Source organism: Myotis myotis, unplaced genomic scaffold, assembly GCF_014108235.1.
Source record: "Myotis myotis isolate mMyoMyo1 unplaced genomic scaffold, mMyoMyo1.p scaffold_m19_p_18, whole genome shotgun sequence".
NCBI classification, from domain to species: domain Eukaryota; kingdom Metazoa; phylum Chordata; class Mammalia; order Chiroptera; family Vespertilionidae; genus Myotis; species Myotis myotis.
This window is the reverse complement of record NW_023416322.1, coordinates 38,599,568-38,623,311: the sequence shown is the minus strand read 5'-3', so window position 1 is coordinate 38,623,311 and position 23,744 is coordinate 38,599,568. Positions and strand designations below refer to the sequence as shown.

Sequence of the window (23,744 nt, the reverse complement as noted above, 5' to 3'; positions counted from 1 at the left end):
GCTGGGACCCTTCTCCGTGAATGTGGGCTTGGGCATCAAGAAAAACAATTTATGTCGAACTGTGTGCTAGAGACAGTAACTACTGTGGCTGATCAGGAAGGGCCTCAGTGTTTGTTAAGACTCATAAAGACATGAACAGTATTTTTCAAACCACTGCCAGTGATGTAAGCTGTATGACAGCCTTTTTTTAAAAAAAGGTTTTTTATTTCTTTCTTTTTTAGACAGGAAGGGAGAGGAAGAGATAAAGAAATATCAGTGTGAGAGCGAGACATCGGATCGGCTGCCCCTGCATGCTGCCCACCCGGATCAAGCCCACACCCGGGGCTCGAACCCTGACCTGGAATGGACCCGGCAACCGTTTGGTGTATGGGACGACACTCAACTAACTGTGCCACATGGGCCAGAGGAGACACAGCCATTGTTTTTTGCTTCAGTTATACTGTTTTTTAAAATAAGGAAACAAGTCATTTTAAAAACAAATACTTTTTTTTTTTTTAATATAAATGGAAAGTAAATATTCACCAATGCCAGAAATAATCTATCTTCAACTCCGGGCTCTTTTCAAAAGATACAAGATCATTGTTTCAAAAGATACAAGATGCACAGATAAATCACATTCACTCCTCACAAATGTTAAATAGCACACAATTTAAATTCATAATGAACAATAATTTTTCAGTAGCTTGAAATGTCAGTTGTCCATTCCATAATTTTTTATGAGTATAAAAGCTAATCATGTACCTTATTATAATTTATGTATTTTACTCCAAAGAACAAACCACCCGAAAGATAGAGTCCCATGCTTATATGTATTATAAAAATACTGAGACATGTATCAGTCATAACTCATATCATGAAAACTATATTTTGAAATGTTTCACAAAGACAAGTCCAACATTTCTCTTTGGTTCATAAAATACAAGAGGTAGATTCAAAGAAAGTAAATGCCTATTATGTCACTAGCTTTTCACTAAAATGTTGGCAATTTTTAACAGCAATTACTAGAAATCAAACAATTTTAGAAACTAAATTTTAAAAAATGGTAAGAATAACTTCAACTAATGTTATTCTAACTCCTAATCACATAAGTCAGAAAAGATAGTTAACTACAAAAAGAATAGCTCTAATAAAAACATGCTATCAATATTAAAAATTAAGTTTTCTATATCATAACATGTTCTAAAACTTGGGGCAAGAGAGATTATGTTCATAAATTGGGCCTTTTGTTTAACTATAAGTACCTAATAGAGAAGATATTTGCTACTACTGTTATGTACTATTCCCTTAGGTTTGTGTTGCCCACGTGGAGAATTGCAGGTTCAAAGAAACTCAACAGGGAGGGAGGACAGGGAATGTCACCCGGGATCAACCCCTTTGGTGTAATGAAGACATTTCAGATGACCAAAAATGGTCCCCAGAGACCTTCCCAGGGAAATCTGATTCAAGTAGGAAACAAAGGACGAAAAAGAGAGACGCTCTTCAAAAGCTGATCTCCATAAAAATGTTTTGTTTCCTGGTACTTTTCAAAGCCAAGACAGAATATAAACAGAACCCTTCAAATAAGGTGCCTTGTGTTGATAACAGCAATATGCTGACAATATGTCCTCTCAGGAACCAAATCACAGTGCAAGGAAAAGAGAAAAAGGCCCGCAGAGTAAGTATTATTTCGTCACTCCTTTACAAAAATGATAGCAACAGACGAGGGTATTCGCATGCCCTGAAATCCAGCCACTTATGTTCACTCTTATTCAGCTTAAAGGAAGGTAAAGATAGAAACCCAATGACTTTCTATTAACAGGCCTACAAGGAAATGTTAAGTCTACAAAGACATTCAAAATATATAAAAGTTTAAGTGCTGAGGTTTTCTGATCATCTTGCGTTTAAGAAAAAGACAAGTATAAAGAAGCTGGCATAAACCTGAACCATCCAAAAATAAAGATGGATGATCTATGATTCCACCACACAAAACAGATTTAGTTCAAGCAGGTTCATGTTTCAGATTGAGGACTCAGGGCAGGGATTTGTAGAAAGGACTAAGAAGAAGAGATAAAATTCAGTTTTCTGGCATTTTTCAAAATTGGATGAGCTTATCAAAACTATGATTTTTTAAAACATTTCTGTATATAGAAAATTGAGCCCAAATGTTTAAATGATCATTGATAAGCTCTTCCCTTTTGTGAAAAAATAGTTCTTTTGCCATCGACTTGCAATTCTAGGAGAAAAAGTCCCTCTAGATATTATTGAGAATTTCCGTGTAATTGTGCCAAAGCAAAAAAAAAAGAAAAAGTTCAACATGTCATTTCTGGGTGACTCCTAAAGTTTGTTTCATATTTTCATAAACCACATAGCTGATGCCTACAGCCGGGAGCACCTTCATGAAGTTTGGGGTGATGCCTCTGTAAAGTCCCGGTACCCCCTCTTTGGAAATGATTCGTCGGAAGAGGCCAACCATGTTCAGCTGTGGGCTTCCTTCTATCATGGCTAGAAAATAAAAAAGGAAACCAGGCTAATTCAATATTCAAGCCTGCAGTGTTCTTATCAGTATGCATCACTGAGCTTCAGAATGATGCAGAAGGAAAGGGTCACATTCCAAGGAGTCCAAGAAAGTAAAGTACCCTCTATTATAAAGGCGGGGGGGAGGGGCGGGAGAGGCCATGCTTGGCAGAGAAGTTGGGGATTGAGCTGTAGATGCCCAGGGTGTACTGGCAGCGGTTCTCAACCTGTGGGTGGCGACCCCTGAAAATACATCCTGCATGTCAGATATTTACATTACGATTCATAACAATAGCAAAATTACAGTTATGAAGTAGCAATGAAAATAATTTTATGGTTGGGGGTCACCACAACATGAGGAACTGTACTCAAGGGTCGCGGCATTAGGAAGGTTGAGAACCACCGGAAAGAAATGACAGAGGGTGAGATTGGCCAGGGAAAGAGCAAAAGAGAAAAGGCACAGAAAGCATACTTTATTAATAGAGCAATAAAAGCCAGCGAATCATAAGAAAAGAGAATTAGCCCACCTGGTGTGGCTCAGTGGTTGAGCGTCGACCTATGAACCAGAAGGTCACGGTTCGATTCCAGGTCAGGGCACAGGCCCAGGTTGCAGGCTCGATCCCCAATAGGGGACATGCAGGAGGCAGCTGATCAATGATTCTCTCTCCTCATTGATGTTTCTTTCTCACTCACTCTCTCTCTCTCTCTCTCTCTCTCTCTCTCTCTCTCTCTCTCTCTCTCTCCCCCTTACCCCCTGAAGTCAAATTTTTTTTAAAAGAAAAGAGAATTATCCACGAGGTGACAGAAAGCCAAGAGGGCACAGTGGGATCCAAGTCGAGGGAGGAGACAGTGTCCCGTTGGGGAGGATCACAGGTCACGTGTTGTAGCGTCCACAGTAAGAAGCAATTCCAGCCGCCACTGACCAAGACTCTGACAAATGCCCGGTGTTTCACACGGACTGCTGCTAATTCTTACGACACGGCCGGTCTCCGTCCCCATTTACAGGTGGGAAAAGGAAAACCCAGAGGCTGTGTGCAAGGATCTGAGCCCAGGTTCATCTAGATACGAACGCTTACACATTCTTTTTTTTTAATCCCCACCCGAGGACATTTTCACATTGATTTTTACGGAGAGCGGAAGAGAGAGGGAAAGACGGGGGGAAACATCGATGTCAGAGAAACACGCTGATTGGCTGCCTCCTGCTGTTCATGCCCCGACCAGGGCCCGGCCAGGGAGGAGCCTGCAACCAAGGTAGGTGCCCTTGACCGGGATCAAATCGTGACTGGTCCACAGGCCAGTGCTCTATCCACTGAGCCGAACCAGCTAGGCCAAAGCTTACACATTCTTAAAGCATGTGTTCTCCACACGAGTGAATAGAAGCCCTTACTGTTTACGCATAAAGCACGGGCAAACATACAGTACATGCGCACTGTGTCTGTGGTGGTAGAATTTCATGAAGGGAGTGATCAGGAAAAGGCTGTGTGAAAGGGGAGGCAATAAAGAACGGAAGGCTGGGATATACTATCTTCGTTGAAAAACCCACCTTGAGCCTGCATGCGTGTTCTCACCAAAGACAACGGGTAGCTGGCCAGCTGCCCGCAGGTGCTGGACAAGGCGCCACACCCCAGCAACACGGCCACTCCGGGGTTCACCGTGTCTTTGGCAAAATGATCCAGCCAGTGGGACTTCAAGAGCTGCAAGGGCCACAGGAAAAAGAGGAGAGATGGTGAACAACTCACTTCACGGCCGCTTTCACTCAACGTGAACATTTTCACAGCTACTCTCGTCCTGCAGGAGACGGGCCACCCACTCCCAGGAGGGGCAGCTCCGCATAGCTGGGGGAGCCGCTGAGGATTCAGACCCAGGCCCGGGAGGTCTGCTAAGTCACCGTGAAGGTCAAACGCACCAACTCCAGGACCTGAAGAACACTGCCTACAGTGAGTACTGATCAAAATAACACTCCCGACAACATCTAATGTTGTACCTGACATATTCAATCCTTTTGCAAAGCTCTGAGGCAGAGTTATCCTTCTGGTATGATAAATGAGGCCCAGCCAGTGTGGCTCAGTGGTTGAGCATCAACCTATGGACCAGAAGGTCACGATTCGATGCCCGGTTGTGGGATCAATCCCCAGTAGGGGGCATGCAGGAGGCAGCTGATCAATGATTCTCTCTCATCATTGATGTTTCTATCTCTCTCTCCCTCTTCCTTCCTCTCTCTCTCTCTAAATATAGATAGATATAGATATAGATATAGATATAGATATAGATATAGATATAGATATAGATATAGATATAGATACAGATATAGATATGTAAATTAACACCCTTGAATCTACTTTGGGGTCACAAACTGTTCCCTGGTATACGTGTACTTCTCCATACAAAGTCAAATTCAAACAGTAAGGACTATATAGCCACACTTTCAGATTCAAAAGATTGCTACAAACTCACCTCATACACAGCAAGGTCTATACCTGCGTAAGGTATGATGCCTAGTATATTGGGAATATAACCTTTGAAGAAAGCTCCCATGCCTTCGTGTTTCAAAATCTTCTTGGCACAGTCGAACAGGCCGGAGTACTGCCCAGTTCTGCCCACGGCCAGCCTGGTTTTCAGAACCTGGTTGCGAAAGAATAAACAAAATACGGTTGTTCGTGTGAACTCCACCGCCGTGAAACTCTTTGGAGAGGAACAGTTCTCACTCGTACCAGCACGAGACAGCGCGCCTCCAGGCGGCCCCCAGGCCCGCTTCCCGATATCACACCGGCTGGTCCCCTCCCACACTCCCCCAGGGCGTCTGTGTGGCCAACAGTTTACAAAGGGACCAAAGAACGCGCCTTCCTTCTTGGGGGCTCGGCCACCCCTGAGATCACCGATTTGGGGAAACCAGCCGCCACGTGTTGCGGATGCCCAAGCAGCCTGTGGAGAGGCCGAGGGGATAAGGATCCCGTGTCTCCAGCAGCCAGGAGACTTTGGAACAGATCCATCCCCAACACCCTCACTGCAGCCCCGGCAACACCCTGACTGCAGCCTGTAAGGAACCCTGGGCCACAGGCGCCTTGCCCAGCTCCTCCCAGATTCCTGAGCCACAGAAGCTGGGAAGTGAGAAACGCTTGTGGTTTGGAACTGTTAAATCTGGGGAATACCTGCTACACAGCCACGGATCATGAATATGAAAGCCATTAACACCGGCAGACTTCACAATGGCACATACCTCCATAGGATAAATAACCGTCTGTGCAGTTGCTCCAGCCATGGAACCAGAAACAAATCTCTCAAAGGTCCCTAATTTTTGTCCTTCCCAAGTAAGCATCTTCTTGTACTGTGTGAAGCAATGGTAAGTGCACATTAGTACCTGCTATAGACAGAATTGTGTGTCCCTCCCCACAACTGCAATGTGAGAGCTGTAACCCCAAGGGGATGGTATTTGGAAATGGGGCCTTTGGGAGGTCATTAGAGTTAGATGATGTCATGAGGGTGGGGCCCTCATCGAAAGATTAGTGTCCTTGATAAGAAGAGACACCAGAGAGTTTTCTTTCTTTCTTCTTTCTTTCTTTCTTTCTTTCTTTCTTTCTTTCCTTTCTTTCTTTCTTCTTTCTTTCTTTCTTTCTTTCTTTCTTTCTTCTTCTTTCTTTCTTTCTTTCTTTCTTTCTTTCTTTCTTTCCTTTCTTTCTTTCTTCTTTCTTTCCTTTCTTTCTTTCTTTCTTTCTTCTTTCTTTCTTTTTCTTTCTTCCTTTCTTCCCCCTTTTCTTCTTCTCCTTCTTCTTCTTCTTCTTTCTCTCTTCTCTCTTTCTCTCTCTCTCTCTCTCTCTCTCTCTCTCTCTCTCCCCTCCTCCCACCTCCCCAACATGCATGCACTGAGGAAAGGCCATGTGAGCACATGGCAAGAGGATCGTCATCTGCAAGCCAGGAAGAGCGCCTTCACCAGAACCCAAATTGGTCAGCACCTTGCTCTTGGAGTCCCAGCTCCATTACTACGAGAAATAAATGTCTGTTGTCTGACCCACCCACTATATGGATTTCGTTACAGCAGCCCAAGCTGAATAAGACAACACCAAACACAAATCAGCTTCTAGAAGGCAATTAACTGACCATGTGATTATGTCTTTCAAAATGCAAACACTGCATTAACAATACTTAGCAGGAAAGCAAGGCTTAAATGCTAATGCATTCCGTTGGCTGGACAGCAGTTTTCAAGTTACATTTCTGAGGGCACAGATGCTGCCCAGAGGGAAACTAGCTGCGCCTTTGCTCAAACAGAATAACAACATTCTTTCTCAGATGCACAGAAAATACAAGGTTCAGTGTTCACATAGTGTTTCTGAATAGTGACCCCATAGTTTTTCTTTTTCAAAGGTGGGTTTATTTTCACCAGCACAAATAAAGCTGTTGAAACAAATATTAACAACCCAGAAACAGTTTTTGTGGGCAATACGCAGAGTTATACTGTCACTGACCACACAGCGATGACACTTACCTGTTCATACGCTGAGAACTTGAGAGCCGTCTCCGGGGCGATTTTAAGAACATTTGTGCCGTTTCCTCTCCAAAGGGAGCGGATCCCTCCTTCTTTCACCATCTGCCGGAGGCCACCATATATGTCCATTTTGTCGGATTTTGAACCATGGACCTGAAAATAAAAGTAAAACGCTGTAAAATACTCGTGACGTGTAGTTGTTACTATTTCTATAGTAACAGTACAAACCCCTCTCTCTTCTCCAATACTGCGAGAAGGTGTGTTTGAAAACAGAAGATAGGAGGCTTAGAAAATATATAACAGAGCCCTAGCTGGTTCGGCTCAGCGGATAGAGTGTCAGCCTGCAGACTGAAGGGACTCCGCTTCGATTCCGGTCAAGGGCACATGCCCGGGTTGTAGGCTCGATCCCCAGTAGGGGGTGCGCAGGAGGCAGCTGACCAATGATTCTCTCTCATCAATGATATTTCTATCTCCCTCTCCCTCTCCCTTCCTCTTTGAAATCAATAAAAATATATTTGGGGGGGGGGGGAGAATAATTACTAATTTTTTAAAAAAGAAAGAAAATGTATAATATATAAATAATTTAAGGAGACCCCTACAATAATGACTGAATATTTAAACACTTGAATAGCCCTAGCTGGTTTGGCTCAATGGATAGAGCATCTGCCTGTGGAGTGAAGGGTCCCAGGTTCGATTCCGGCCTAGGGCACATGCCTGGGTTGTGGGCTTGATCCCCAGTAAGGGGTGTGCAGGAGGCAGCCAATCAATGATTCTCTCTCATCACTGATGTTTCTATCTCTCTCTCCCTCTCCCTTCTTTTCTAAAATCAATAAAATATATTTTAAAAAAAAACAACACACTTGAATAGTTGTAGAACACCAAAGATTAAGAGCTCATCACACACATGTATCAACAATTTAAGGTTTGGCAGAACACTGAAATCATTACATGGACTGAATTTAGGACTAATAGCAATAAAATGCAAAGATACTTTTTAAAGGTATAAAAGACTACTACGGAGAGTTTGATAACTTTTTCCAAAGCACCCTATTTCTTGGTGTTTGAGGGTATTTAGGACAAACAGACACAAGGTCACAAAGTTCACCTGCATCATGACTTTGAGACGGTCCAAGGGCGCGGTGCTTGTACGGGAGACGGCGCCAGCAATGCCTCCCGCCAGAAGCTGCCTCCACCACTGTCCCGACATTTTTTCATCTTCTGTGAATTCATCTGGGATAGTTAAACTATCTCCTATGTCAATACCCTGTTAAAAGGGGGAGAGGGAGGAGATTACATGCTCCTTCAACTAAACATAGATCATTCCAGCAATTTTGTTTTAAAGAAGAAGCAGGTGTTATTTTATAGTTAAGATCAGCTTCATTCCCTGAAAGTCACCAAACCAATCTGAGCAGAGATGAGGGTCAACAGCTTCTTCCCACTAGGTGCAGTGTGTGGTCAGTTCACCAGAAATGAAAATCGACAGTGCTCACCCATTTACAAAACCAACAGTCCCGCTTTATTTTCTTAATGGATTCAGAGTAAATTTTCTCCTCTGTGTCTAAGTCAGAATGAAAGGGCAGTCTTTTATTTCTTTTTAACTAAAGAAATTAGCTTGTCAACTCTCCAAAAATGCACCCTTTATCTCGTAATTATATCTATGTTATGCTTTCACCCTGATATACGCTTCAAATTTCTATATATAAAAGCCTAAGCTACTGAACGACCAAATGACTGATCAACCGGTGGCTATGATGCGCACTGACCACCAGGGGACAGACGCTCAACGCAGGAGCTGCCCCCTGGTGGTCAGTGATTACCAACGTAGCTTGAGAGAAACACAGCTCTATAATGGTAATATTTTATAACTTTATTATGTAAATGATTTTGGTGTAAAAGATTTTATAGGTAAGAGTGTCTGGGGAAGGAGCTATGCAATAGTAGTAACCCTCTCTTTCTTTGACTGTGAGTAAAAGAGACACGGTTACCAACTATCTCCAAAGATACAGTAAGAATCTATGATGTACATGCAGTAAACGGAGGTCCACAGCTTAAGGAGCCACTGGGACTGGGTTGGCCGCCTGCGCTGTAAATGTCCCAGTGTTCTCAGGTGGCGACCATACCAACGGCTTACAGCTCCAAACAGGGATAAATTGATCCACACAGTGTACTTACAGTGGAATGTTTCCAGAAACGGACAATTTCCTCGATATCTGTAACAGGATTAAGTAAGAAGTAGTCCCTCCATTCATCCCAGTCCACTGTCATTGTTCCATCACTATCAATGCTGAAAAAAAAAAAAAAAAAAAAGAAGCTAACCAAGGAACAAAACAGAATTTACAAATAAAACTAATAATGCTGGCTTTTTTACAGAATGACCGTTTCCTTTCCAACTTAATATTCTTATTAAGTTTTTTAAAACCCTAGCCCAGCTGGTGTGGCTCAGTGGATTGAGCACCATCCCATGCACCAAGAAGTCATTGGTTGGACTCCTGGTCAGGGCTGATGCCCGAGTTGTGGGCTCCATCCCCAGTAGAGGGTGTGCAGGAGACAGCCAATCAATGATTCTCTCTCATCACTGATGTTTCTCTCTCTCTCCCTCTCCCTTCCTCTCTGAAAACAATAAAAATATATTTTAAAAAAATAATAAAGAAAGAATCCTGTCTGTCTTTCTCTTACATGTGGAATCTCAATAAAAAACGCAAAACAGAAACAGTCATAGAGAGGCCAAAGGGATGGTCGCCAGAAGGGAGCGGGCGGAAGGTGGGTGGGAAGGTGAAGGGAATACAGTCAATCCGACCGTGATGAGTTCTCGCGCTGGCAGACAAGGACTCGAATCAGTGGGTGGTCACACTGTGGCCTCAAAGTACTGACTCACCCTAACGTACACCCGAAACTAATATCCGATTGCATGCCAACGACACTTACACCACATGATCAGTTTTAAAGAGAAGAAAGAGTCCTGCCGGACGGAGGCTGCACGCCCCACTCCTACACTTTAGAATTGTGTGTGCACACAAACAAAAAGGAAGGAAAAGGAGAGAAAGATGTCGAATGGGTGCAGCGAGGTGCAAGGACTCGTCTGAACCGCACTGACATTAGCTCCCTGAAGCAGGACATGAAATTGAACATCAAAGAAAACAAACAATTCTCAATCCACTGAAAGCTTACCTTTTCAGAATCAACTCTGCTTGTTTTTCAGAAATAGTTAACCCTAATATCTGGAGAGAATGGACAATTTCAGAAGCCTCGATTTTTCCTTTAAAAGAAATAAAAACAGCATAAACTCAGCGTCAGAACTGTAAGGACCTTAGAAATCATGAATTGCAAATCCCTCATTGTATCAGGGAAAGCCTTGAATGGATTAAGGTAAAATTATGAATTTAGGGGAGGGTTAGATTTGCTTAAGTGCATAGTGCAATATCAACTCAAAAACTAATAAATACATTAAACAAGTATGCACATTATTTCACTCTTACTTTTTGCTTGGCACATATGGGACTCTCACTTCAAGATATTCATCTAAATAGAGAAACCAAAATTCCAGTCCAAAGACACAAATTTAAATGTTGAATCTGCTTTTTTTTTCTAATTTTCAAAATCAGAAAGTATCTGCTCTAAATGAATTCTTTCAAAAGGACTGTCAAATTAACATAATCGACAAGTTTTTAAAATTTAGATTATGTCATTTTTATGCCTAAATATGAAAGAAAAAATACTAGTAAACCTCTCTTGCCCAGAGAACAAGGAAACATAATTATTTTTAACCCAAAGCTTTAAGTCAAATCAGCATATTGTTCCATAATTAACATTTTACAAACAGCCCCAATTTACAGTTTCTTAACTCATTGGACAAATAACTTTTCTTAACGAAAAACATGAATTCTATGTAAAAATCACATTACTAAGAAAAACAAGTATTAACACTAGTAATAATTAAAACCCCATCAGGTGGCTCAGCTGGTTGGAGCATCGTCCCATACAACAGAAGGGTTCAATTCCTGGTCAGGTCACATACCTAGGTTACAGGTTCATCTCCAGTAGGGGTGCATATGGGAGGCAACTGATCTCTCTCTCTCTCTCTCTCTCTCAAATTAATAAAAACTACCCTCAGGTGAGGATTAAAAATAATAGTTACTATTATCACCTAAGGGAAAAAAGGCTAAATACACATTGTTTTAGACTCTTGGAAGTATAAGTGCTTCCTCACAGCACAGTGATGGCGAACCTTCTGAGCTCGGCGTGTCAGCATTTTGAAAAACCCTAACTTAACTCTGGTGCCGTGTCACATACAGAAATTTTTTGATATTTGCAACCATAGTAAAACAAAGACTTATATTTTTGATATTTATTTGATATATTTAAATGCCATTTAACAAAGAAAAATCAACCAAAAAGATGAGTTTGCGTGTCACCTCTGAAACGCGTGTCATAGGTTCGCCATCACTGTCCTAACAGATGATGAATAGAAAATAAAATATACCGTCATTATTTCTGTCCAAGCTCTTAAATGCCAATTTCATTTTTTTCTCATGGTCTTTAAGGTACTTCATAAATTCTTCAAAATCCAGCTTCCCATCTTTGTCGATATCACCAGTAGAAAAAATTTTCTAGAAAAAAAAAAAATAGAAGTCTTTTAACATGGGTTAAAAATACTAAATTATTTGTACATACACTTCAAGTAGGTTGGCTGTTTTCCTGTAAGACATGTATTTCATAAATCTCCAGGCAGAAGACGAACACTTGGGATTTAAATATCTAAAACAGTATTTTCCCTTGGATTTCCCAAATTAAATAATATTTTCCTTATAAAAAGCTGTCATATCAGATGATCTCCATTAGTAGAAAGCAATGCTTTGGAGAAAGCAGTGAGAAGTATGGTATTTGGTAAGACATGTAAGCCCTCTCCCCCGTCACCCAAAACGTGCCTTCTGCCGGCTAAGCGCCTCCGTCACCCACCCCGAGCCCAATGCCTCGCTGTGGCCGGACGTGCGTGGTCAGCCCTCCACGCTCCGGACGCGGAGAGGAAAGGGTCTGAAACTCATGAGCCGCCGCCAAAGCTTAGAGGGAAATTCATGGACGGAAGTGCAGAATTAGAAACGAAGAACGGCTGGGAGTCAATGAAGAATCAAAGGCTTACCCAATCCCAAGTAACCAGGGAAAACGTGTTTAATTGATTAAAGAAATAAAGTAATCGTAAAGAAAACAAATACACAGCCCCACATCTCTCCGCCCTCGGCGCCCCGAGCCCACCTTCCCTGGGTCCGGGGGGGCAGCGATCCCTATATCACCCAGGGTTTCCTCCAGCTCCAGGATGTCCAGGGTCCCGTCCTCATTGTGGTCCAGGTACCAAAAGAGGTCTCGGTAGAGGGAGTCCATCGGGGCGTCTGGCGGCCGGGGTGGCCCCCGCGGGGCCCCTCAGAGTCTCCCCACGTGGAAGTGAGAGGGAGGAGGGGGTCCCCTGCCCAATCCGGTCCCGATGGCCGAGACCTGAGGCAGCAGCAGCCGCTGGGGCGCCCACGACCAAGTCCCATCCGCGAGAAAAGCGCAGGGAGGGGAGGCGCCTTGCAACGGCTGCTGGCGGGCACGCGGGCCCTGCGCCTGGCGGGGGCCGCCCTGGGGGCTGGGGGCGGCGGCTCGGTTCCTTTCGCTCCCAGGGCGCCGATCACACACCCCACCCCGGGTTCCCTGGAGAAGCAGAGTGGGGCAACAAGGGCCCTTCCCCCAGGACTTCCGGTAGGACCCTGGCACCGGCCGTCCCTAGAGGTGGAGCATCTCCTGGGAGAAGAGGGGCCGGAGGAGGCTGGGACCTGGGCTGAGCGGCCATGACGCGTGGGAGAGCCAACAGTTCCTGACAGTTGCTTGGCCACACCTTTCCAAGAAGCCTTCTTCTAAGGCCGAGGCGCTTAAGAGTCGTGGAGACTGGGAATTGGGGACCTAATGAAAGTCTCTGGGCCTCTCCTTCTGTGATGCTCCCTCACCCTCTCACCCCCCAACCCCAGATCCTCATCTTCACCCGCATCACAGGGCTGCAGGGCAAGGCCGCCCCATAGCCGGGGTCCCAGCTCTGTCCTCTCAGATGCACCCCTGGGAGGGAAATCTCAAAGTGGGCGGGAGTCAAGGCAGCTGGGGGCCCAGAGAGAAGTCAGGAGATACTCAGAAACAATGCCCCTGACTCGTCTGAACCCACACCCTCCCCTGTGCATATACTTGTGGTCCCTCATCCTGCTCCACCGGAAATGGGAAGCTCGTTTCACAATAAAAACTCCGCCTTTTATGTAATCGAGTCTTCTAAACATGGCGTACTCTTAAAAAGTTGTATTAAAATTCATGAAGAGCAACCAGAACACACATTCATGGCTGGCTGGAATCCAAAATGGTTCGGCCACTTTGGAAGAAGTGTCTTTTTGGGGGGGGGGGGGGGGGACAAGGAAAAAAAGGAAGACATTTTGGCATTTCTTACAAAACTAAACACACACAATATAATCCAGCAATCCCAGTGCTTGGTATCTGCCCAAAGGAGTTGAAAGCTTATGTAACACTAGAGGCCCAATGCATGAAATTTGTGCAGGGAGCTGGGCCCTTGCAACCCCGGCTTCCTCCGGTCGTCTGGACGGTCATCCGGAATGTCGTCTGGTCGTCCAGAATGTCGTCTGGACAGTCGTTCTGCTGTTCAGTCTAATTAGCATATTAGGTCTTTATTCTATAGGATGTCTACACACAAATGTTTGTAGCAGCCTTACGCATAACTGGCAAAGCTTGGAAACAACCAAGATGTCCTTCTGAAGCGATGGCTACATAAACTGTGGTACGTCCAGATGATGGAATACTACTCAGCACTAAAAAGAAACGAGCTACCAAACCACAACAAGGCCTGGAGGACCCTGACACGCACATTACTAAGTGACAGGAGCCGATCTGAAAGGCTATCTACTGTATGATTTCAACTACAGGACATTCTGGCACGACTATGGAGACAGTGAAAAAGTAAGTCGCTGCCAGAGGTCAGGCTTGAGGGAGGATAAGCAGGCAGAGCACAGAGGGGTTTTTAGGCCAGTGACAATATTCTGTGTGATGCTGTGTTCACAGCATGGACACCACCAGGAGTGAACCCGAAGATCAATAAGCGATGGGCTTTGGTGGTAATGACGTTAATGAGGTTTATCAGTTGTAACGAAGGTGCCACTCTTGTGCCAGATGTTGATCATGGGGGAGTCTATGCCTATGTGGGGGCAGGAGGGATATGGGAAATCTCTATGCCTTCCTCTTAATTTCGCTGTGAACCTAAAACTGTTCCCCAAAAAGGTAAATTATTTTTAAAAAATTCATCAAGACAATTTAATCCAGCCCTTGTCTGTTAGTTCTTGCTCTACTGACTCATCATACCAAGTACGGACAACATAAAGAGGACCATGACATGCTCTTGAAATACCCATGGGTGTGCCAGGAGGAAGAGGTTGTGCCATGGTTAGTCATAAGTACTACTGCGGGCTGTGCAATCGACCTTTCCCCCAGAGCGGCCGAGCAGTGGCAAATGTCTAATGCCGTTTCACAAGAGATGCTGTGGCCCAATCAAGAATGAGTCCTCCCACAAAAGAGACGTTTGCGACCCACGAAGAACGGTCCTTGCTTGTGCACAGCAGAGAATGCAAGCAGTCACAGTGAGTCACAGAAATCGGGCATCCAGCCAGGGCACATGAGTGTATAGGACCAAGGAGAAAAGACAGAAGTCACGGCCAGGATCTTAAGGAACAGACTGACAGCACTTTATAGAACCAAGAGTTGACAGTCTCATCACCTCATATGAGACTCTGTACTCCGAGATGCTTCCCTTCTTCCTCTTGGTATTCTTCTCGGTGAAACAGTCCTGTGCCCCTTATGATCCTACATCTTTCCTAAGAAATTTCCAATAAGAGGATGTGCCTATGAGAACATGGCAAACAACTTCATTTTAAAGTTGTCTGTAATCTCTCAGGCTAACTTGTTAAATCAGCTTGCCCTGAACTTGGGTATAGTAATACCTTCATACTCTACAAAACCTGTCCCTTCAGCTCTACATATTAATAAAAGAGTTGCCACTAAAATGAGGTCTTTCTTCGAGAAAGAAGAAAAAACTATCAGCAAAACCCTACCTACTGGGCAAGATCCGCTTTTTTCATTTATTGCCTTAATTCTACATTCAGACTTTTTGGGGCCCTACCCTGTTCCAAAGTCTTCCAAGCCTACACTGAAATGAAATAGCCATATTTCCAGCCAAAACTGCTGACTCTTCACCATCAGTTTATTTTCCTCATAATTTTCATTTTGGTATCTTAGAATCCAGATTACTCCCTCTACTCTTTAAAGTCCTGAATTTTGTGTGTTTTTTTTCCTGAGAGTACCTCAAATGACATCCAAACATTGGGATTATCTGTTAGGTACCTCTTCCTGGGAGGGGTTTCCCTTTCCTGCCCTCAAAGGCTCATGAATGCCTGATCTACAGGCATGAAATCCCACATACTAGTACAGAGCATCTAACCAGGGGCCCACTCCATAGTGAGAGAGGTGTGGGAGGAGGCCCATGACCAAGGAGTCCACTCCCATATCCCACGCCACTCCATCCAGAAGAGCCGGCCTCACGGGATGCCAGGAAGTCCCACAGAGTGTAGCTGAAGCAGCATCGAGGAGACAGTATTTGGCAGCGATGGATGCCATCCTGCAGGATGCAGTAAATCAGAGATCTGTGTCTGGCTTGGTGCCCCCAACAGGACGAGAATCCAGGAACCAAGAGTGGAAGCAAGAGTGGTCCCCTGACTGTCACTCCCAATGACCACAGGGGGGACTTTTTACCTCCTGTTCCCACAACTCTGGGCTCTGCAGGGTTAGTTTCTGGTCCCCAACAGGATATACTCTTGCCAGGGACTAGCGCAAGCTCCAGCTGCCACCTGGGCATTTGGAAGGGAACTCCCTGTGTCCAGGGACCACCAGGCAGGAGAAGTCACCATCCTAGTCGGCGTAAACGGACCCTGACCAGCAGGAGGTAGGGCTGCTTTTACACCAGGAAGACCACAAAAATGCATGCAACACCGGTGACCCACACACACAACGCGAGCGGTGACTCAGAGCCTCGGGAACGCAGGTTTGTGTCACACCACCAGGTAAGTCACCAAGACCTGCAGAGCTGATGGCTGCGTGCGAGTGGAATGGAACATAGAAGGTCAGGAAGGGAGATCATGAGTCCCAGGTGTGACCAAGGGAAGCCCTGGGGACGGTGGTTGGTCCCTCTGACCTCCCTGAGGAAGACAGGCTAGGGATGAGGCAGAGAAGCAGATCAGGCCGCCTGCGAGAAAGCCTGGGGTGGGAGCCTGCTGCCTACTCCCTCCCCCCGCCCCCACCCCACACCTTTGGACCCACTGCAGCCTTCACACGGGTCCACAGTCGCCCTGGGCTGTTCTAACCCATGACTAACCACAGCAGGTACTAGCCCTGGGCAGCGGACAGACAGCCCGTCCTAGATTCCCCACTAGCTCCCTAGGAACGGCTCTGAGTTCTGCCTAAGGCGACCCTTCCTTCTTGCACTCTTCTCAAGGGGTTGAACTTGCATCCTGGCCTCTCCCCTACCCTTCCCGGGCCTTCCCCCCAATAAATCTTGCACACCCAACCCCATCTTGCTTTCTGCCCCTCGGAGGCCCAGAACTGACAGTTACTACCAGGAGGGAGCCAAGACAACAGGTGGGGACATGGGGCTTGGGAACTGGCTCACTCACCGCCCCGCAGGCCAAGAGCCCCAGTGGCCTATGGGGTGAGGATATGCCTCCCACAGGGCAGGAGCCCAACTAAGATGCCCCAGTGATGACCTGGGAAGATGGCCTGGTTTAGGGGAACACCCTGGCTAGTGCAATGATTTGGGCATTTGAAAAATATGAGGGGCACTATGCTATGAGGATAGGCAGGAAAGCAGCATGATCAAAGAAGCGAGTCACCAGGATGGTAGAGCCATGTTAAATTTGAATATATCGATAGTATAGTCTTGGAATATAAAGGGGGAAATTGACAGGGTTCTAAAGAAAAGGTGGCAGAGCCACAGTCTTAGAGGGAGAGTTTGACACCTCTCTTTCAGTAGTGACGGCAGTAACAGTATTAGATCATTTAAAAGCTAATCGATAATTGATTGCTTATTAGGCAGCAGGCATTAATGCATTTATTCTTCGCAATAACTCTAGTGTTTGTTACTTCTGTCAAAGAGAGGAAACTGAGGCTAGAGATATTTTTTTTAATGGCCCAAAGTGAACTAGCAAGTAGCAGAACCAAAATTTAAACCCAGGCAGTAGGGCTAGATTTCCCTTATTTTCTTACAGGCTTATCTGCATATGTAAAAAGGTGATTATCTGGCAAAACTATGGAGGCAATAAAAAGGTCATCCGTGGAGGGAAGAATAGGCAGAGCACAGGGGATTGTTGGGGCAGGGAAATGCTCCGTGACACTCTAGGATGGAGATATGTCATCATCCACTTGTCCAAACCCACAGAACGTGCAGCACCAAGAGTGAACCCTAAGGTGAGCTGTGGACTTGGGGTGATTATGAGGTATCAGTGTAGGTTCATCCTTGGTAAATAATGCATCATCTGATGAGTGATGTTGACAATGGGAGAGGCTATGCATGTGTAGGGCCAGGGGTATGTGGGGAATCTCTGTGCCTTCCTCTCAATTGTATGGTAAAACTAAAACTGCTCTAAAAAATAGTCTGGTTTTTGTTTTTGTTTTTTAAATATATTTTATTGATTTTTTACAGAGAGGAAGGGAGAAGGATAGAGAGTTAGAAACATCGATGAGAGAGAAACATCGATCAGCTGCCTCCTGCACACTCCCTACTGGGAATGTGCCCGCAACCAAGGTACATGCCCTTGACCGGAATCGAACCTGGGACCCTTCAGTCCCCAGGCCGACGCTCTATCCAGTGAGCCAAACCAGCCAGGGCTGGTTTTGTTTTGTTTTTTAATAAAAAAGAGATTTATCTTATTTTATCCAGCATTTGTAGGTACCTTGCAACAGGTAAATTTTGGTTATATTTTCATACATATGCTGGAAATAAATGTGGTTTTTTTGGTTGTTTTTTTAAATATATTTTTATTGATTTCAGAGAGGAAGGGGTAGGGAGAGAGATAGAAACATCAATGATGAGAGAAAATCATTGATAGGCTGCTTCCTGCACACCCCCTACTGGGATCAAGCCCACAACCCAGCCATGTGCCCTTGACCGGAACTGAACCCGGGACCCTTCCGTCCACAGGCCGACGCTCTATCCACTGAGCCAAATTGGCTAGGATAATAAATGCATATTTTATGTATACGTATAAAATACATACGTATAGTGATAAATACAGGCCATCCTGTTCAATGTGTTTGCATACATACAGTTTTACACAACTTATTTTAAACTGTCCTTATATGAATTTTGAAAAAGTGAACACATTTTTAAATCTCTCTTTCTCAGTCAATCTAGCCAGAGGTTTGTCTATTTAATCATATTTTCAACCCTCCCCCCCCCCCAAGAAGAAAGCATATATTTAAAAATGTAAAGCACATGGTTAAATAACTCATGGGTCAAAGATGAAATCATATTAGAACCTAGAGAATACTTGAAACTAACCTACAATAAAAGCACTTGGGGAATTCAGCTGAAGTGATTAAAGGGATTTTGTAGCTCAAAATTAATGAATTCAGCATTTAATAAATTAGACTTAATAAATGAATTCGGCAATGTAGCAGGATACAAAATTAACACCAAGAAATCTATGGCATTTCTATACACCAATAGTGAACTTACAGAAAGAGAGACTAAAAAAGAAATCCCATTTACCATCACACCAAAAAATTAAGATACCTAGGAATAAACTTAACTAAAGAGGTAAAAGACCTCTACTTAGAAAACTACAGGACGTTGAAAAAAGAGATAGAGGAAGACATAAACAGATGGAAGAACATACCGTGTTCATGGATTGGTAGAATCAACATCATTAAAATGTCCATACTACCCAAAGCAATCTATAAATTCAACGCACTTCCCATTAAAATACCAACGGCATACTTTACAGATCTAGAACGAACTCTCCAAAAATTCATCTGGAATAAAAAAGACTCCGAATAGCTGCAGCGATCCTGAGAAAGAAGTACAAAGTAGGTGGGATCTCAATACCAGATATCAAGCTGTATTACAAAACCACTGTTCTCAAAACTGCCTGGTACTGGCACAAGAACAGACATATAGATCAACGGAATAGAATAGAGAGCCCAGAAATCGGCCCGAACCAATATGCTCAATTAATATTTGACAAAGGAGGCAAGAACATACAATGGAGCCAAGATAGTCTCTTCAATAAATGGTGTTGGGAAAATTGGACAGATACATGCAAAAAAATGAAACTAGACCACCAACTTACACCATACACAAAAATAAACTCAAAATGGATAAAGGACTTAAATGTAAGGTGGGAAACCATAAAAATACTAGAAGGATCCAAAGGCAACAAAATCTCAGACATATGCCGAAGCAATTTCTTCACTGATACAGCTCCTAGGGCACTGGAAACTAAAGAGAAAATAAACAAATGGGACTACATCAAAATAAAAAGCTTCTGCATAGCAAAAGAAACCATCAACAAAACAACAAGAAAGCCCACTGCATGGGAAAACATATTTGCTAATGTTATCACCGATAAGGGTTTAATCTCCAACATTTATAGGGAACTCATACAACTTAACAAAAGGAAGATAAACAATCCAATCAAAAAATGGGCAACAGACCTAAATAGACACTTTTCAAAAGAGGACATTCAGCCCTAACCGGTTTGGCTCAGTGGATAGAGCATAGGCCTGCAGACTGAAGGGTCCCAGGTTCGATTCCAGCCAAGGACATGTACCTTGGTTTGGGCACATCCCCAGTAGGGGGTGTGCAGGAGGCAGCTGATCGATGTTTCTAACTCTCTATCCTTCTCCCTTCCTCTCTATAAAAAATCAGTAAAAATATTTTTTTTAAAAAAAGAGGACATTCAGAAAGCCAAGAGACATATGAAAACATGCTCAAAGTCACTAATCATCCGAGAGATGCAAATCAAAACAATAACGAGATACCATCTCACACCTGTCAGAATGGCTATCATCAACAAATCAACAAACGACAAGTGCTGGAGAGGATGTGGAGAAAAAGGAACACTCGTGCACTGCTGGTGGGAATGCAGACTGGTGCAGCCACTATGGAAGACAGTATGGAGTTTCCTCAAAAAGTTAAAAATGGAACTCCCATTTGACCTAGTGATCCCACTTCTAGGAATGTATCCCAAGAAAACAGAAACACCAATCAGAAAGGATATATGCACCCCTATGTTCATAGCAGCACAATTCACCATAGCTAAGATCTGGAAACAGCCTAAGTGCCCATCAATACATGAATGGATTAGAAAACTGTGGTACATCTACACGATAGAATACTACGCTGCTGTAAAAAAGAAGGAATTCTTATCATTTGCAACAGCATGGATGCAACTGGAGAGCATTATGCTAAGTGAAATAAGCCAGTCAATGAAGGAAAAATACCACATGATCTCACTCATTTATGGATAATAAAGACCATTATAAACTGATGAACAAAAATAGATACAGAGGCAGAGCAGCATCGAACAGACTGTCAAACTATAGCTGGAAGGCCAGGGAGGGTTGGGAGGGGGGGTAAGAGATCAACCAAAGGACTTGTATGCATGCATATAAGCATAACCAATGGACACAAGACACTGGGGGGTAGGGGAGGCCGGGGAAAGGTCAAGGGGGGGGGGGGGAGACATATGTACCACTCTTTGTAATATTTTAAGCAATAAAAAATTTTTTAAAAAAATTAATGAATTCAGCATTTAATGCAAGAAATTAGAAAAAAAGCAAATGAGCCCTAGTCTGTTTGGCTCAGTGGAACCAGGGACTGAAGGGTCCCAAGTTCAATTCTGAACAAGGGCACATACCTCGATTGCAGGTTCAATCCCGGCCCTGATGCTTGCCAATCTATGTGTCTCTCTCACACTGATGTTTCTCTCTCTGTGTCTCTCCCCCTACCTTCCACTCACTCTAAAAAAAATAAATAAATAATGGGTGAGGATAAACAAATAAAAAATGCCCTTGGGTGAGGATTAACAAAAGAAAAAGAGCAAATGAGCAAACCCAAAAAAGTAGAAGGAAATAAACAGAAATGAAGGGAAGAAAATAAAAACCAGAAACAACCAGCAAAAGGGACCAGCAATGATATCGGGAACATAACTACAGACAGCCAGAACTTTTTAAAAATAAGTGAATATTATGAACCTTGGACAAAATGGGCTGTTTCCTAAAAATTGTAACTTGCTGAATCTGATTCAAGACCAAACAGTAAACTGAAGAGGCCAGTCAGTACTACAGACATTGAATGAGTAGCTTAAAATACAAAACTATACAACAGTTGTTGGCTCCTGTGGCTGAATCGCTCTCCCCCTTGGGGCAGGGATGCCAAAGTGTCCTCTCAGGTTCCAGTGGCTGGAGAGGTTCCAAACACCTCCTCCCTGCGAAGGGGCGGGAGGAACTTCAGCACACAATTAAAATGACTCAGAGGCGCCCAGCCCCTCCATGTCAATCAATGGAATGTCACCTCTGCTCCTCAACAGGAAGTTGGGGAAAACGTAGGATGGGTTTTCTTTTTCTTTTTTTAAATTAAACTTATTGGGGTGACATTGGTTAATAAGACCATATATGTTTCAAGTGTACATTTCTATGATACATGCTCTGTATATTGCATTGCGTGTCCACCACCCAAAGTCAAATCATCTTCCATCACCATATTTGGCCAAGACTTTGTGGACGAAAGGGGCCACATGCTAACCCGACAAGCTCAGGGAAGGCCTGCGTGGTGGGCTTGCAAACTCAGAGACCTAAAGTAACCACAAAGGATGGTCTGAAATTAAACTTTAACTAAAAGCAGTTATGGTGGGTAGTCACCTCCTAGGGCGGGACCTTCACTGACGTTAATCTTTACCTTAACTGAGCCTACCTGTCTGTTTGCATCTATAACAACCTATCCTTGAAATGTCTGGGTAACTTTAACTTCCCTTTTTCTGGACCCCTTGAAGCACAACCTAATGGGCCCCAGGACAGAGACCACAAATTCCTTCATTGTTATCATGTTAATTGTTCCTGCACCCACCTAAGTGTGTGTCCATCATTTTACTTCTTAACCAATCCCCGGGGTCAACCCCCTTTTGCTTTCTCCCACCTCACTAGTTTATCTCCAGTGGATTTCATTAGCCCACCTATGTCCCCTCCTTTGATTGTAATGTATACAAATAGATGAAAGACTGCCATTCTCCGGAGCACTATCCCAATCCCTTAAGGTTCTGCTTCCCGGCAATTGTCAACAGTTTGGCTCAAATAAACTCACAAAAATTCTTTACAGGTTTGAATGTTTTTACGTTAACAATTTGTTTGCAAGCAGATCTGAAACTGTAGGCAAGACTAGCTGGTGATGGAAGCAACTTCCAAGAGATAAAAATGTGAGCTTTTTACAGGATCTGAGGCCCACTGAAACCTGAGCTAACAAGTTCAAGTTTGAATGTTTGCAAAGGCGCAGAAAGGCAGGTACAGGACCTGGGATGCACTCAGACCGAAAGCGCTGCGGGCCCGTGGGCGAGGGTTCGCTGCACTGAGTTTATCTGGGAAAACATTGGGAGCCTTTCAGAACCTGCGGCTCGTCTTTTGGGGGGGGGGGGGGGGCAGCCCCATTCCCGAGCGTCTGAATCCCCAGGCGCTGGGCACCCGGCTCCTCCTCCTTCCCGGCCGAGCCCGGGCCGCCGCCCTCCGAGCTGGCAGCGCCCCGAGTCCCTCAGGCCCCCGGGCCCTCGGGCCGCCCAGCCGCGACCCACCTCCTCGGCGTCCTGGCCCAGGGGGATGCCCAGGTTCCGGAGCCCCTCCTGCAGCTCGCCGATGTCCACCACGCCGTCCCCGTTGCGGTCCAGCTGCCGGAACAGGGTCTCGTAGCGCGGCGGCGGCGGCCCCGCGTCCTGGCAGGCGGCCGCGGGCAGCACCCAGCCCCGCAGCCAGCGCAGCATGGTCCCGAGGCGCGGGGCGGCGGCGGGCACCGGGGATCCCGCGCGGGGCGCCAGGGCCTGGCGTGAGCCGGTCGCAGCGGGGACCCCACCCAAGCCGGGCGGGGCGCGCAGGGCGGGGCCGGGCTCGGGGAGGCGGGGAGGAGCTCGCCCCGCGCCCGCCCCCAGCAGGCGGCCGAGGGCGGGCAGGAAGGGGCAGGGCCGCTGGGTCCCCAGAGGCTGTGGGACCGGAGGAGACGGCCCGGCCGGGTCCCAGCCGCCAGAGGCGCGGGTGCGAGGAACGAGGATCAAGTTCCCGAAGTCGCGGACCTCAGAGCCAACTAATACGGGCGGGGAGCGGGGGCAGTTGGGAGGCAGGTTCCTTCACTTGGAGCCTCTTCCCTCCGGCTGAGCTGGCGCCCGCCCGGGGAGGCTGGCTGCCTGGAAACTGGGCCAGCGGGCTTTGTCTCCTCTAGGTCTTTATCTCGCACACATCTCTGACTTTTTCCTATCACTCCACAGGCTCTGCACATCTCTGGGCCTGTTTTCTTTTTTATTGATTTTAGAGAGAGCGAAGGAGGGAGAGAAAGAAAGAGAGATGAGACACCAATCAGCTGCCTCCTGCACGCCCCCTACCGAGGATCCCGCCGGCAACCCTGGCATATGCTCTGATCCCAATGGAACAGGCAACCTCTTGGTGC

General features: G+C 45.2%; 1 protein-coding gene across 1 annotated transcript; it reads right to left on the bottom strand.

The window, feature by feature from the left end:
* Positions 1–467: 467 nt before the first annotated feature.
* On the bottom strand, positions 468–23,170 carry LOC118673037 (calcium-binding mitochondrial carrier protein SCaMC-1). The gene is made up of 10 exons (XM_036343415.1): positions 22,882–23,170; positions 11,454–11,580; positions 10,142–10,229; positions 9,146–9,257; positions 8,079–8,237; positions 6,974–7,126; positions 5,711–5,818; positions 4,948–5,115; positions 4,037–4,187; positions 468–2,481 (listed from the first exon to the last, which is right to left on the bottom strand). The coding sequence occupies exons 1-10, from the start codon at positions 23,065–23,067 to the stop codon at positions 2,297–2,299; spliced, it is 1,437 nt and encodes a 478-aa protein (XP_036199308.1). The 5' UTR covers positions 23,068–23,170; the 3' UTR covers positions 468–2,296.
* Positions 23,171–23,744: the final 574 nt, after the last annotated feature.